General features: G+C 46.0%; 1 protein-coding gene across 1 annotated transcript in view; it reads left to right on the top strand.

Annotated features, from left to right (window-relative positions):
• Positions 1-6,615: 6,615 nt before the first annotated feature.
• The window catches only part of tnrc18 (trinucleotide repeat containing 18), a 44,057-nt gene continuing 34,103 nt past the window's right edge, over positions 6,616-16,569 (top strand). The window contains exons 1-2 of the mRNA XM_076752627.1: positions 6,616-6,795; positions 8,429-8,775. Coding sequence (XP_076608742.1) covers positions 8,568-8,775 — 208 coding nt within the window. The 5' untranslated portion in view covers positions 6,616-6,795; positions 8,429-8,567. The remainder of the gene's footprint in view (positions 6,796-8,428; positions 8,776-16,569) is intronic.

Genomic DNA, 16,569 nt, shown 5'->3' on the forward strand with positions numbered 1-16,569 from the left:
GTGTCCTGGCTCAGCTGACCAGCTGTGAAATTATGGGATGACAAGTCAGGGCAGGCCCAAAGGACTGATCACAATGAGGTCGGGCAGACACACGGGATGAAGAAAGAGCTCAGATCAGTCACTTATTGTCACACAACAAGCCTTTTCCACCCCCCCACCCTCAGGCGCCTCGCCATGACATCATTTCTGATCATGCTGTCCTCATGGGATTAGGAGATCACAGACTGTTTATGAGCTGGAAATGCTCGAATGATGAGGATGAATAACTGAGAATGTTAATATTTAACATTCTTATGAGGGAAATATCTCTCTGCTTTTGCAAATTAAAGAATGTTTTTGCTCACTTTACATTATGCTCTCCCAAAAAACAGCACCTAGCCATTAGAGAACATTACCAAATAGCATTCATTAATTTGTTCTGACCTGTTGTCAGATCGCCCCTAAATATTGTAATCGTGAGTGGATTGAGGATTTGCCGTAGTTGCACAGTTTGGACAGCAGGTGGCAGTGAAGGTCCATTTTTAGTGAGAAGCAAAAGTGAGGCGTGACTGTGCTGTGTGTTCCTACTGCCATCATTTCCTCTGCATCTCAACACTGCAGCTCATATCAAAGCTTATTAAAGCTCGTGCAAAGAGCTGGATCTGAACCCACATTTTTTTATTCTGGGTTGTGTGATATGTGTGAATTTCTGTCTTTTATAATCACGTGTCACTTGATTTTGATTTGCCTGGTGATTCTTTATGCAATACAGCAGTAAAGGGACTGAATGAAAGATGGAGTAACTCAGCTGCTACATGCTTTACACCAGCTTTCCTAGAGTGTCAGGGAAAATCTCCTCTGCTGATTCGGCCACATTTCCTGTCCACATCTAAAAACAGATCTCCACATTTGCATGTTAAACAGATGAAGGAGGATAAGATGGATGGTGGACGGTACTGCCCCACCCTCATGTTCTACGCATCCTATCCTGTTTCTGCGTGTGACACCACATATGCAGCACCAGCCAAAGACATGCTGCGCCCATTAGTCAGGCTGTCCCAGTTTCATGCAGTATTCTGGGCTGTGTGATGATATATGGTGAGCCTGGGAGGCTGTTTGAGGGAACATGGAGGCCTGTGCACATGCTTATGATGGAAGTTTGCATTGATGTGAATTCATATAGGCCAATGCATGCATTAAGTCAGGCTGCCTGCTGCTTGCACATACACACTCAAGATCAAGTGTATTTGCTATTGGAAATTTATTCCATCTTACTGCAGCCCTCCCGCCTGTGATTCTGCTGAGCCTGCTGCTCTCTGATATCCTTTTATTGCCACGCCAGCAAAACACTCACTGGCAAGGAAGCAGAACTTGGCATGCTGTGTGTGCATGTGTGCTCGTGTGTGTGTGTGTGTGTGTGTGTGTGTGTGTGTGTGTGTGTGTGTGTGTGTAGTGTAGTGTAGTGTAGTGTAGTGTAGTGTGCTGTACTGTACGCCTGTGAGCGCAGCTATTTTTCTGTGCTTGACGGGGTTGTGTGTCACCTGTGCAAGCGTGAGCGCTGCAGGTGCTTGTGAACGAGGCACTCCAGAGACGACACAGAGGGGGACCAATTTGTCAGAAAATGAGGCTTACTGTGTCCCTTCATTCACTACAGCTGTGCAGCTTTCCTGCGGCTCCATTGGCCAGTCCGCTGATCCGCCCTGCCTGCATTTCCCCCCTTTCTCCAACAGATGGGGCCGCTGCGCCACATGCGTCAGTTCGGCCTGTAAACTGGGTGAAAGGCATACAGAAGGCTACCACTGCTGACAGAAGGAGGCCAGCGGAGAATAATTGATCATATTTAGGTATAGCAGCCTGTTTTTTGGATGCCTCAGAGTGATTTACATTGACATGTTCACTGTCGGCCTTGCAACCCCTTCTGTGCAGACATCCCAGCGCATTTTATTTGGTTTGACTGACTGACAGCCGTTAAAAGTGTTCATATGAGGCTATAAAAACTGCTCAGTCGGTTCATTTTTAATCTGGGTGGCGTGTTATTTTGCCATCTCTCAGTCAAATCAAAGCTGCTCTGCACCCGAAGATGGACGCTGTGCATTTCCAGGCTCCTGAATGGGAATAAAGAATTGTTTGTGTACAACAGCAAACTTGACAACAGACACACAAACGGAAGAAAAACAAGTAAGGAGAGAGAGAGAGAGAGAGAGAGAGAGAGAGAGAGAGAGAGAGAGAGAGAGAGAAAGGCAGTGTCAAGAGTGTGTGGAGGCACCCGCAGGCATTGTCTGTCTTTTCCTTGGGGTTTCAGTGGCTCTGACGCTCCACCACTGTACATTTACGCAGCAGGAGACGCGTCTGTTGCATCAACGTTTCCTCACGGCTGTGGTGACTTTTCTCGAGAAAAACCCCACGGTTTCTCAGAGCTCGAACCGCACGACCAGGAACAGGCACCAAAAATACGCACCCCGTGCACTGCAGGCTTGCTCGAGCACCCTACATGCACAGACAACCCTCCACCTACCCCCGTCCATCCCCCACCTTGGTTTGAAGCGGTGGCAGATGGGAATCATTTCGCTTTGACTTCCATGCGTGTCCTTGGTCTTGGTGCAATTTTCCCCGAAATAAACATGATTGTTTTGATTTGAGGAAAATAAAATTCAAACCGCAGCTTTTGAGGCTGTGTTTTAATGATTTGTTTGACTCGAACAGCACGCGCCAATTTACATGAATACTGCAAATTGTAACTTCTTCCTCGGTCCTGCTGATTGAATTAACTGCTATATATGGAGGTGTGGGAAGTACATAACTGACCATATTTTATATGCATGAATGTCATTGTTTATGCACGCTGCAACATTCAACCATCCAAGTACAGCTTATTTGATTGAAGTCACGCTGAAACGACAAATGAATACCATCATCCTGCAAACTGGGAAAATGTGTGCGACCCAACACAGCGTCTAGATTTTCTTTGTGCATTCATGTCATCCGAGAGCTACAGCTGAATGCATTCAGATGCATGACCGTCAAGGTGGTGTGCATGTGACCGGCTGTTTGTCCTCCCCCACCCTGGAGTGCATGGCCCACCATAAAACACTGCAAGGCACCGTCTGATGATTGGCAGGTACCCCATGAGAGCTGTGTGTGTTTCAAGAGGAGGGGGAGAGGGGAGTGGGGGGGGGTGTTGCGTGTGGTGATGTCAGTCACTGGGGTGTTTATTGCACATGTGCGCGTGTTTGTCTCTGCATGCACGTTTGTTTCATTCCATCAGGAAACATGACACTGCAATTAGCCTCCGTCGTCGCCATCGTGCTGCAGTGCAGAAGCAGCAATAACACTACAGTAGCTGTGCAGAGCGTGAGACAAGTTATGATGAATGATTTAGCCCTTTGGGGATGCAGCGGCTCGGAGTGTGTGGGAGTAGATTAGGACTGGGAGGGGTCGCATGAAATATCTGGACTGTTTTTATTATTATTATTATTATTCCTGCTTCTCATTTGTCCATTAAAGAAATATCGTAGAAACGTGCTTAATTGGGAACATGGCCAAACACGCAGGTTTCACTAAACCCAGTAAGATGTGCTGCCTGGAGTGCCGTAGTTGAAGGGTGGATGCTCATGCAGGAGGACATCTCTCTCTATTCATTTATTTATTTATGTATTTCTTTTCCAGAGAGGAGTGAAGCCCCAGCTGAATTAATCAATGCTGTCTCTGTGCTCCGTCCCCTCTGGGTTAATGCAGCCACACGGCCGGGGAGAAGCAGACAGTCTGGCCGCCAAATCAAATCATTTACCTGATCCTTCAGCTGATAAGACAGCATTAACCCACAGAATAACGGTGACATTTGGACAGCCATGCACACGACTAGAGGTTGGTGTGAGATATGGTGTTCCAGTAGAGGATAACAGATGTTCTCGTTCGGTAATCTTTGTCCCGCTGAATAAAAACAGTGTTAGTGGGATGAAAAATTGGCTGTGGTTTTATATTGACTCAGCAGCGCTTTGGGCTATAAATAATGGCTTTCAGTACTTTTCCACTGCGGCCCCACATACAGGACAAGCTTTAAGTTGGACCATCCTCAAAGAACCCAGTTGGTGCATAGGCTATAAAAAACATAATCTACCAAATGGTCCCATCTGCTCCTGCAGTAAGGCATCACTGGGATAAGCCTAACCTAGAAATAAACACAGATTAGATGTCTATGTTATTGCCATCTAATGAAGTTGAGAGCATCACACTGTTCTATGTACTGGCTGGTGACTTTTTTTTCAGAATTTTTCTTTATTGGGTTATTTTAGCTTAACAGCTGATGGATTTAGTTTCACAGAAATGCCCTGATACATTAATTTCAGCACCATGTCAGGCTATAATAAGTTAGAACGGCCACACTTCATTCAGTCTGTGGTGAATGAAGGTGCTTTAAATACAACGCCGTGCGTTAACATGCGCAAAACGCAGCATTTATGGATAGGAAACATATTGTGTGCCTTGTTGTCTGAATAAATCTAAGCTGTTTCAAAAATGATATGAATGCCACCACAACGCTCCACAACCCATACTGCATCCAAACCCACCTCACAGTGGAGATAACCCCCCACGAACGCGGCGACATTTGACAAGACAAACAAGGAGAAGACGAAACGGCTCGCAGGGTGAAAAACACAGCAACAATGGGGCCCTAATCTAAGAGCATTGTCTGCATTCCCAGTCGGAGCGATTTGGGAAACAAAGGCCGGCTTGGTCCCCTCGGATGGCCCGGGACGGGGCATCGCTCTGATCTTCGCCTGGTAGTTCCCTCCCCGGGTCCCGTCAGGGATGACAGGCGCTGCGAGCAGATGGGTCAGCGGGGCGAGGGCTGTCGCCGAGCGGCCTCTTCTTTTTCTTCAACCCGGTAGTATGGTTGGGTGGGCAAATAACCACCGAGGCGTGACCACCGAGGGTGTCGCGACCTAACCGGAACACCGGACAACCACGCGGCGGACGCATCTCTCGGCGGCTGCAGTTAGCATGTGTCCGTGTCTGCCGCTCGGCTGGACCTCGCTTCACTCTCTCCCCTCCTTCAGCGGTTTCTGTGTCTCTGTTGCAGCGCTTTACTTTCCCCTACCGGAGGGGTGCCTAGAAACCGACGCACCGCGAGGGGGGGGGGGGGGGGGGTGTAGAGGGGTGACATGGGCATCTTGAAACCGTCTTTGCTTTTTTTAATCAACATTTTTTGCAACTATGTAACGCGGAGCGGTTTACCTCGAAGGATATTTACGGATAATAAAAACCCGCGAGAGTCAGTATGTACGGTGCACGAGGCCATGTGAGGGGGGTCTTTAGAGCCCTAGTTTACGTCTGAGGTCGACCCCCCCACCCCCGAATTTTAGCATAATACTATTAAATGAGCACGCCGCTTTTTCTCCTCTTCAAATGCAAATCTGTGTCCCTTTTAAAACTCGACGGATTATTCACTACAGGGACATCCAGCGTTGCTTCACCTACACAGCCTGTTTTGTGCGTTATTTCTCGGATGAGAAATTTGGCTGCGGTCATGAAAGCGACACTCCGTTAAGTCTTACTACGTTTTTCTGTGATAGGTTCAGAAAAGCCCAGAATTTCTTCCAACAGTGAAATCTGCCTGCAGAGACACTGTAGTGCTGAGTGATGGCCCGAAAGCGGAGGGCCCCTTTCATTATGATATATACATAAAATTGCATTTGATGGAATAAAGATGGGGGGTGAAGTTCAAGCCCTGTGTTCATCTTTAACTATACTAGACTGTAGCGGCACATGAAGTGCTAATAAACTTCTAAGTGCAAAAATGTGTAAATGTTGTTCCGGTGTGGACTTTTCCTTAGCTTTCACGGGTGACTTGGGCGTACAAGGGTCCCGCCTAAGCTTTATCCTTATTTATTTATTTAATCTTTGGCTCATTTGTCACTCAGTTTTCATTTTCCTATAACCATACACCCATATGACTGGTCTACTATGACTTGTCTTGGATGTGCCAGTCGGGGAAGCAGCGCGCAAACTGTGGTCTCATTCAATTGGACTGATTAATTCAATTAGAATTAATTGCAAGATTGCTTTCTCAAGTTTTTATTTCTATGGTTGAGATGGCATTAAGGTGCATTTCTTGCCCTTTGGAAGAGTTCTTGGGGTGTGATGGAAAAGTACTTTACTGACGAAGGTAATTATCCGCTGTTTCCTATTGTGAGTAAACCGAAGCGCACACCATATTAAAAAACTGAGTCCAACATTTTAAGGGTGACGACGCCCCCCTACTTTCCGCTTCTTAAATACTGTAGCGGTTGTGACGACCAGCGTGGAAATAGAGGGAGTGGGGGGGGGGGGTCGCCTTGAAACTGCCCCCCACCCCAGTGTATCTTTAAAAAAAAAAAAAAAAACAGAAACCCACTGCTTGTTTTGATCACTCAGTCTTGAAGGGAGAGGGGACCTTGAAACGGCTCAACCTCCTAGCTCCATAATTGGTTTTATAGTGCTGGCGAGCGGCCAGTGCTTTTTTTTTTTTTTTTTAAACACTGGACTTTGATTGACACCTCATGTAACCAATCAACTAGGAGCTGCGTAAAACGTAAGGGGCTGGGCCGGGGTTGGGTGGTAGCGAGGGAGATGGGCGGGGCTTGCAAAAACAATGCTGTGTTTCATTGCTGAGGAGTTTACGGACGCGTCAGGGGCTGCCTCTCCCCCCTCAGTTATCCCCCAGTTTACCTTCGGACGAGCCTGTAATGGACTACTCCAGTTCTCCCAGCAACCTGGACGGATTTTGAGAAACATTTGTGTTTTTAGCTCCTTCCCCCGCAGATTTTCCACATTCAAGTAAGCGCTCAGCATGTTTTTTTCTTGTTTGGTTTTTCTTTTTTCCAGCTCGAGTGTCAGAGTTCTCGGCGTTTTAAAAACATAATTTGGGTCGTAAATGTGAGCGAAAAGGGCGCGGAGGTTATTGCGTGCGACATTTTGGATTTTTCGGGGCTGTCGTTGGTGTGAAAAGGCCACTTTGGAGACGTTTCCGCCGAGAAAGTTTTCGGTGTCGTTAATGGAACCGTGAAAAGTTTGAAACGTGGCTGAAATGCCGTGCTGCTTCGCCGCCGCGCCGCATGGATCCACAACCGAGAAGGATACAGTCTGACTCACCGTCCCGGTCTGTTTCAGAGGCTTTGAGCAACATTTGTTTTTTGGTGGACTTTTCTGAAGGAAAAAGGGTTTATTGTGATTTCTGAAGGAGCCATTCTTCAGATCCCGCCCGCCTGGATATCACGAGGCATTGCTGTAATGTGTTTGCTTGCAGCCTTTGAAGGTTAACTCGACTTTCGTCTTCCTTTAACTTAAATTCATACAGTGTTTAACTGGTGTTTATTTTCAGTCAGTACGTAAAAAAAATGAGTGGATTCCACAAGACACCAATTTATTATCGCCTTTCCTCCTTCAGATAAAGTCGCAGTTGCTTGTTGTTGTTCTCCTTAAAGTAACTTTTATTGTATTTTTATGTTTTTTAGTGTCATACATACATTGGCCTGTGTGCGCGAAGATTGTGTTTTATCAGCAAAAATGATTAAAATCGACCTTTTCACAGATTCAACGCGCATTGCTCGGGTCGATGCCGATTAAACTGAATATCCGTCGATCTATGGTGTGAAACACACTGATATATTTAAATACTTCTTTAAACTTGGTTCTACGGTGGTAAGCTATCGATGGTGGATCTGAAATGAGGGTTTGAACAGTGGACTGAAGTGTTTACGGGCTGGGGTTTGATTTCTTTCCTTGGGCAGCACCCATGTCCAAACGCGAAGTGGCCCGGACTAAATTCGCATCTGTGGGCAACAAAACACCGTTAACCCCGCTGCTGAATGATGCAGGCTTTTGCAACCTTATTTATTTTTAACCCGTTTGAAATTTATATTTGATGCGCCTCTAGTATTTATGGTGTATTGGTTTACAGGCTCGACTCGGCCCATAGCCTACATTGCTGGTTTACGGTTAAGGTTTAGGAAAGCAGCTGGGTAATCGGAAAAGGTGGAATGGGTTATTAAAATTTGACGTTTCCATTGCTGGATCGCAGGCTGTTTTCATGGCCGAGGCAGAGCGGCTGGCCGCCCCTCTCCTGCTTGCGTTTCCCCGGGAAGCGGAGCCCCGGAGCGGCTGCCTGATCGGTGTGCAGAGGGGGTGGAGCGCTGCTGGTCTCAAACATTAGATCATAATATTGTAGATATAAGTTGAAGCTGCATGGAGAGCTGCAGTTAGGATACACCAGCAGCAACTCATGCCATCTTTCTGTCGACCCGCTAATATTCAGCGTTTAGTTTTTGAAGTGGTTTTCCAAACTGCGTCATTGCTGTTCGCTGGAAAGAGGAGAAATCCGAAAACTACCAGTTCTCAACAGTTTGCTCAGTCTGCCCTTCGACTGTATATCAAGCGATGTTTTTTTTTCCCCCCTTGTTGTATTTTATAGGTCAGCAGGATGGCTGAAAAGGAGCCCGAATCGCTTGGAAAACTAAAGACATTATTATTATAGCCAGAATTGGCTTTTTCGGAATAGGGGGCCTATCCGAACGGACAATCCCTTTTCACAACTTTCCCCTCTGTGGATAATGGATGGCAGAGATTTTGGACCTCCCCGATCCGTCCACGTACCACCCCCGTTGTTGGCGGGGCTCGCAATGGAGTCTCATCGACTCGGAGCAGCAGCAGCAGCCGGGAGGATCCCTCCCTCGCCCGGTCACTTGGGCGCGAGTCATCCGCCGCCTCTCCACTCCGGAAAATTCCTGCCATCGGCCATTAACCTACATCCACACCCCAGTAAGTACACGATGTTAGACCGTTTAAATGCTGTAATGTGACTGCCCCAAGGGCTCAACCCTCAAACGATCCAATATTAACTTAAAATAACGCTGCGCAAAACTGCGCGCAGTTTGTGGCAGCATGTGCGGTCATCACTTGAACGTCGCTACGGTGTGCTGTGGGAAATGAACCCAGATGTAGATTTCATAAGGAGGAGTGGCTGTTTTAAAGCTGTGACAAGTTTCAGATGTGAAAGTATGGGATCGTGTTCAGGATTCCCAGCCTTTGAAACGGGCAACGCATTAGCGGAAAATTACTTGGCAGTTTGCAGCACACACACAGCGGCGGGGTGTTGCTGCAGCAGTATGCAGGTCAGGGTGCAGTGGTCTTGGATTGCATGTGGATCATCACACCGCCATTGCTATGAGAGTAAATGCTGTGTGTATGTGTGAGTGTGAGTGTGAGTTTGTGTTTGGGAGAGTGGGGGTGGTAAAGTTGTGACCTGTAAGGGATGACAGACCACTTCTTCCCCTGTTGGGGGAATTTGTTGGAGTGTTTGTGTGAGTGAAGAATGGCCGTGGTTCAGCCCTCCAGTATCTGGAATAAAAGCCACTCTCCTGGAACATTTGGCAAATGGCTGATGCTGCTTTTTTTTCCTGCATTTGTACCAAGTCTGTTGGACATCCCCGCTGCTGTTTCAAGTACATTGAGGAATCTGTGGGGTGGGGGCGGGAGTGGGGGTGGGTGGTGCGCACTGAAATGAGCACACGGTGGTTGGAAACTGGATGGTTTAGATGTGCTTGACCATTAAATAGAGGGTTTTGAAGTTGAAGCGAACCCAGTGTGATTGCTTACATCATGTTGATGTGCGTGTGTTCCTGCATTACCCAACTGTATTCCGTTGAACATCTACAGTATACGTTGTTCCTCGCTGAGCTGGCGATTTTCCCTTTACTGTCACTGCCTGCACATTGATGTATGCGCTTGCTATTTGTAATGAAAGCTTGAAAAAACATTTAGCAAAAGATAACATGACATGTTTGCATACAGTTTTGTGGTCAGTCAAAGGGAGAGTCAGAGCGCTGTCATCTAGATTCAAACTTGCATGTGTAGGAAATATGGGTCTGCTGTGTCTTTTGGAAAATGGAAAGTCTGACACAGCTCTCATCGAGTTACTTACATCCCCCTGAAGTCATGTAGCTGCAGACAGAGATATACAATTACAGTTCCTCTGGTTTCTCTTCAGAGCTAAAGCCCACAGATAATAATATTCCAGTTAAGCTGTGTTTCCCCCTTCCCAATCGCGGAGCGTGGGTTCAATGCAGCACTTGTCATTTGGAGCGCAATAAGGTACTAGAGGTCTGGTAAAGTGAGGCAGCGCTCCCAGGGCAGGGCTCTGATGAAGCGTTAATTTGACACACCGGCAGAGCCCACACACTCCACTCACACACGCTCATGAAAAGCTGTCAGAGATGAAATCAACTCGCAGCAGGGAGCGTGAGGATGATTGATGGGTGCATCTCGGCAAAGAGATGTGCCAGGGCGCAGTTTTATTGCAGCTAGTTGAACTGATTTTGCGGCTCTGGGATAACAGGGAAATGTTTTCAGGTGGAACGATCGCACGTGTGGATTTACTATAAACCGTGCAAATATCATTTCTGGTTAAATGTGTCTTTTGTAGGAGCCACAGTGAATTTCAGCTGGGATGATGTCCCCTCCTGTGGTTCTGAAACGAGCTGAAAACTGCTTGCGGTGTGGGTGTGTGTGTGCGGATTTGCTTGTGTGGAACAGCTTGATGTTGATGTGTAGCCAAAGGGGGGGGGGGGGGGGGGGTCTGAAGTGGAATTGACCCAAGCACGGTTCCAGCCCAGATTGGCAGTTTAAACGCTCCTTTAAAATGGGATGCATTTTATTCTGCCCACACGCTGACCTTCTCACTCTCTGACTCTCATCTCCCCTACGCACACTCTCAGCCTCCACCCACTAAAACGCACCACTGTGCGATGCAGATCATTTAGCTTTACGGCACTCCTTGATATCGAATCCCCACACATCACTTTTACCAAACCTGACTGAGATCTCACTCCCATGCTCGGAATAACGCCACACAGCCCCTGTTACGTGATAATTGCCCGGTAATTGCGAATGTTCATGATGCTCTTGTTTAATTGCAATAAACAGCGTGAATCCAGCTCTCAAACACCCAGTGTGCGATCAGAGGAGCCAAGGTCGCCCCGCTACTCTTTCTGTTTACACGTGTTTCCACACATTTCTTTTGTGCTGTTGTTTCTGGCTGACCTTCTGACAGCAGAGTTGACTGTTTATAGCTGCCAACACATCCTTATTTCCCAGGAGTCTCCCTTATTTTAGTTCAGTTTTAATAGGATTTCCACCTGACTGAATGGATCTAGGGTGTCTCACCTAAGTTCACAGCTGGAGGTGACCGAGAGGGAGAGAGATACATATAGTTTGTTGACATTTGTAGCCTTCACTGTTACGCAAGAAGAGGGGTTTTGCGCAGACATTGTTTCCAGCTTCCTAACCTGTACCTACTCATCCACACAGGCTCTGTCTAAACATGATATGGTCTTTTAGTCGCTGTTTATACATGTAAAATGGCTGTAAATGGTCCTCTGTCTACTGGAGGTCTGCGGGAACCTCCATCACCAGATCGAGGCCATCTGTCCTCTTCCCTTCCTCCTCGCATCCGAAAGCAGCAGAGGTAGGACCTGCTGGAGTGTGACTGCACCAAGTAGACAATGCCAGAAAGACTGTACCGTGAAAGGTTGACGTGGCTGCAGATTATTTTATTTTGAGGGATCCGTATCCTTAATCAAGATTATGCGTGTGGCTGTGCAGGTGAAGAAGTCAAAGATTTTTATCCACTTGAGCAACATTTTTTTGTGCTAAGTGCTCCTTTTACGCTGCATTTCCCAGAGATTACTTCACAATCACATGCTGTGTGACATCTTTTTCTTTGGATTTTGACCAGTCGATTACTCGGTTCTTGTTTTAAACAAACTACGTTTCTGCCGCTGTGGGATGCATAAAGCACCTCTCTTCCTGTACACCAGTGGGTGTAAACAGCAGTAGAAATTGTAGAAGCATGCTTAAACTGGGCGTAGGTTGAATCTCTGTTGTGTTATTTCAATTGGCCATTGTTGTTGATGAATACTTTAACTGTATAGAATGACCTTACAGGAATACAGTTTGGAACAAATGCTTGTCTAATGAGGTGAAAATGACGATCAGGGCGACGTCCCTCATCTGTGAGACTCAAAGGGTAACAGGTCTGAAACAGCAACTTTTCTGCCCTTTTTCCCCCTGTCTGTCTCTCTCTCTCTCTCTCGCTCTCTCTCTCTCTCACACACACACACACACACACACACACTTCCACTAGGGAGTAGCAGAAGATAGGAGTAAGACGCAAATGTAGGTGTTGTAGCGGGCACAGTGAAGGGAAGTCAATAGATGGAGATGAAAACGGTCATAGACAAATGGGAACAGAAAACTAAAGTGGAAAGCGGTGTTTTGTTTTCGAGGGATAAGAGCTGAGGCTGGTGTGTGTGTGTGCGTGTACGTGCGCGCGCATGTGTGAGGGAGAAACGGTGTAGATGAGAGGATTGAGCTCTTGTGTATGAGAATGGGAGCATGTGATTGTGCTTAGTGCAGTTAGAGCCAGGGTTTCCCCCCGGGACTCTCAGCAGAGAGAAAGAAAGAGATTTCTCCTGACCACAACACATTCAAACACGGTTGGATAAATGTGGTAGCCCTTCAGATGTTCCCTCTCTCAGGCACACGCACACACACACACACACACACACACACACAGGAGTATAAGTGTAATTCACGCAGTAGGACAGGGTTGTCTCAGCCAATACCAATTTGTCTTCCACGCCACTTGGTTAGTGTGTCTGTTTACGTTAAAATTAATGTGGTGAGTGTGTGTTTATATGTATTCAAGACGCAGACCCCTGCATACGTGTGTGTGTGTGTGTGTGTGTGATATGGCTTGGACACATCCCCTCTCAGATTAATTGAATCCTTCAGGAGAGAAAACGGGCTCCTTAAGAGAAAGCACAAGGCACTGCTGCCCTGCTACAATAAACCTGTCAGAGGCAGACAAACGACACAGAGACACACACACACGCACACACAGAGCTGTCAAACACAAGAGTGATAGACCTGTGTGTGTGTGTGTGTGTGTGTGTGTGTGTGTGTGTGAGAGACAGAAAACGAGCGTGCCGTAGCATGTCGAAATACCAAAAGCATTAGGTAAGTCGCGCGCTCTGCCAGAACCCTCCCTTTAACTCAAACAACACACAAAGGTCACACACTGCGTTATGTCTGTCTGTTTGGCTGCATGTTGAGTTTTTACGTGGTCCATTGCATCAGGTTTATAATATTCCTCCAGGCGTACTTGGTTAAAATTCAAAATATGTAGTGACATGTGAGGGATGTGAGAAATGTGACTGCTTGTTAACTACGTGCTTCAACCAGTTGGGCCACTGAGACAAGCTGCACATTTGACTATTTGACACCTGACATTTATTTTTAAAGCATCCTTAGATTTGACTGATAAATCTAAAGTTGAACAAATGACACACTTCCTGCGTCCTTGCTGTCATTTTTACTCTGCACCAGCAGCGTCACCACCAAAAGTCCGACCCACCCTGCGCTGCCATTGTACTTCTTGACTGCTCTTGAATGTGTGCGTGTCTGTGTGTGTGTTTCATTGCATCTGTGTTGCCATGCCACTGTGCATGCCATTCAGTCTGTGCGTGACACTGCATGATTGTGCGTCGCCTGTTGTGAGTGTGTTTCCATTTGCTGGTATGGAGGACTGTGTCAAAATAACACCTGCCGTCTTCACAGGAGATTTCAGAGTGCAGCAGCATGGCACCGCGAGAGAGAGAGAGAGAGAGACACACACACACACACACACACACACACACACACACACACACACACACACAGGAGGTTCGTTTCTATCCAACCACTGGAGCAAGTTTCAAATAGCAAGAAAAGAAAAGACACTAACTTTGTGTCCTTTCTGTCATTTGGTTGAGGTCAGTAAACTGACTGCTGTGTGGCACACTGCTCTTGTATTGGCTGGGTTTGAATTGAGATGGCTGGATTCCATTTAGCTGCTTCAGTTTCAGGCTCCTGGTGTTGTGCATGCTGGGTCACTGTCACCATGGCGTATCTTGGACTTCTGAATAGTACAGAGCAGTCATTAATGTTAGTAGTAACACCTTTCCTGCTGCCTGCTGTGAGAAGACCTGTTAAAATTTAGGTTTTGAATGGATGCTGAGTGTAGCGACCAGGTTACCATAACCATTTTAACAATGCTTTGGCACAAGCTTGTTTCAGTCCAGAATATGCAAACTTCTCTACATCTCTCTGTCAACCAGTTGTTCGTAAACTAAACTCTAACGCTAATTTCACTCGTCATAGTCTGGCTTTAATACACCATTAAAACATGCAACTAAAGAACATCTAAACAAGAACAACTAAAGAACAATCCTACAATTATCCATGCAAATGTCCCCAGTAGCAAAGGATGATAGTTTGGTTTTGGCTTAAGTTATTCCGAGAATAAAAATATACACCACTTGTTTCATAACAGAGATGATGTGCAGCTCATTTGTGGGAGTGAAGACAATATATATTTTATTTCCACATAAATCTTTATTACCAAGAGATTTTCAGCATTAGATAATGATAGTCACATAAAACTGGTTGAGAAGTTCGTTGACATTTTCCATTATTCATGCAGCCTTGTGGATGGTTTGATTGGAGCATTCCTTCCATGTCTGAACTAGTGGCTATGCAGTATATCTTCGTTTTGGACATCAGCACAGAAAGTAGGTTTTTGCAAACGTGTCTCCTTTGCATATTCATTGTGTAATCTGTTTACCAACAAACAATAATATAGAGACGAGCACTTTCACCTTTCTAAATTGAAAATTGATTAAAATGAGTTTTCAGTTCTCATCATCAAAATCCAAAGCAGGATCAGCTGTTCTCTCAGTATTTTGCTCTGTCCGAAGAAAAATTAATATTAATATTAAAAAAAAACACTTCAAAACGACACAGCGTATCTGACCCACCTCTGGAGTCAGAGATGATGGAGAAATAGAACCAAAAAATCCTCCTGAAGTCAGCAGTGTGGCAACATGACTTCCCCGCAAGTTATGTCAACAACAAAGTACAGTTTGTAGGCTATGCTACACACACACACACACACACACACACACACACACACACACACTGCTGTGCTACACACTCGCATGCTGTGAGGAAACTCCAGCTGTTGTTGTAAAGTACCCTCTACCACCCAGTGACTTTCTGTTTAGTTTGTTGAAATAAGTCGTTGTTATTACGTTTGTAGTAAATGATTTAAATTTGACCTAATGACCTTTGTGTTGTAAATAAAAGGTGGCTATATCACACTCGATACCTTTTTCTGAAAATAATTTGTCAGTGAGATTTGTCATCACAAATAAAAACTCGATGGTTTAACGATGGCTTCGGCTATCGAGCCACCCCCGTGTGAAGACGACGTTTAATCCAGTGGTCCGTTTGGAGAATCGTGACGCCCCTCGAGACACGTTGGATGTTAACACATTGCAGCGCGGTTTGCAAAGCTAAAGTTTGGCATGTTGTGATTTGAACTTGTCACGGAGCAGACGTTCCTCACTGAAACTTTAAACCACACACTCACAGCCTGAATGAGCGCGTGCACACACACACACACACACACACACACACACACACACACACACACACACACATACACCGATATGCGTTGCCAGACATGTATGAAAATTCAGCACATCGTGTGTGTGTGTGTGTGTGTGTGTGTGTGTGTGTGTGTGTGTGTGTGTGTGTGTGTGTGTTTCTGCTTCCCAGTCAGGATTAATGGTTACCAGTGTCAGTGTGCCAGTTAGCTATGGCAGAGAGAGCGCGACAGAATTTTACTGTTTGGATTTTTTTCCCCCTCTTTTTCTTTTTTTCTTGCAGGGAATAAAACCCAGAGATCAATAGAGACCCCCCTCCTCCCCCCAGCTAACCCTGATCTGAATACCACTGATGGGTAACAGATGGGTTCACAGAGAGTGTCTGTGTGTGTGTGTGTGTGTGTGTGTGTGTGTGTGTGTGTGTGTTTGTGTGTGTGTGTATATATATGTATGTCTGTATGTATGTATGTCTCTGTGTGTGTGTGTGTGTGTTTGTGGCAGACTTTTCTACCAGAGATTTTTTGCTTGTATTTTTGTGCTTTTGTTCCAGTATTGTTGTTTTGGATCCTGTTGTGTTTCAGTCCATTTTAGATTGATTTGCAATATCAAGACTGTTCTTGAGTTTGATTTCACTGATTTTCATTGTGTGTGTGTGTGTGTGGGCGGGTGTGTGTGTCAGATTTGCAGCGGTGTCTCTATCAGAATTGATCTCCAGCAGGCCTTCTCCTCTCTGATATGGAGATAACACTTCTTACGAGGATCTGAAAATGGAGGCTCAGAACGTGTTGGGGAGTCAGAGAGCATGTTTCTTGGCAACTTGCTTATCCCAATATGGCAAACTAACTGTCTTGTGAAGTGGGAGCCAAAGTGTTTGCATGTGTGTGTATGTGTCCGGGGTGGGAAGACGGGATGGAGTTGTGAAGGGAGAGAGAGAGAGAGAGAGAGGAAGGAAGGAAAGGGCTGCGAGAAAGAGAGAGGGAGGTAATGAAAGAGTAATTCCAAAACATTTAAAGAAACATTTCCCTCTCAGCTACCATTTGGATGTTGTTTCTGGAACGAGGAGCGCAAA

This window comes from Chaetodon auriga, chromosome 16, assembly GCF_051107435.1.
Source record: "Chaetodon auriga isolate fChaAug3 chromosome 16, fChaAug3.hap1, whole genome shotgun sequence".
In the NCBI taxonomy this organism is placed as follows: Eukaryota; Metazoa; Chordata; class Actinopteri; order Chaetodontiformes; family Chaetodontidae; genus Chaetodon; species Chaetodon auriga.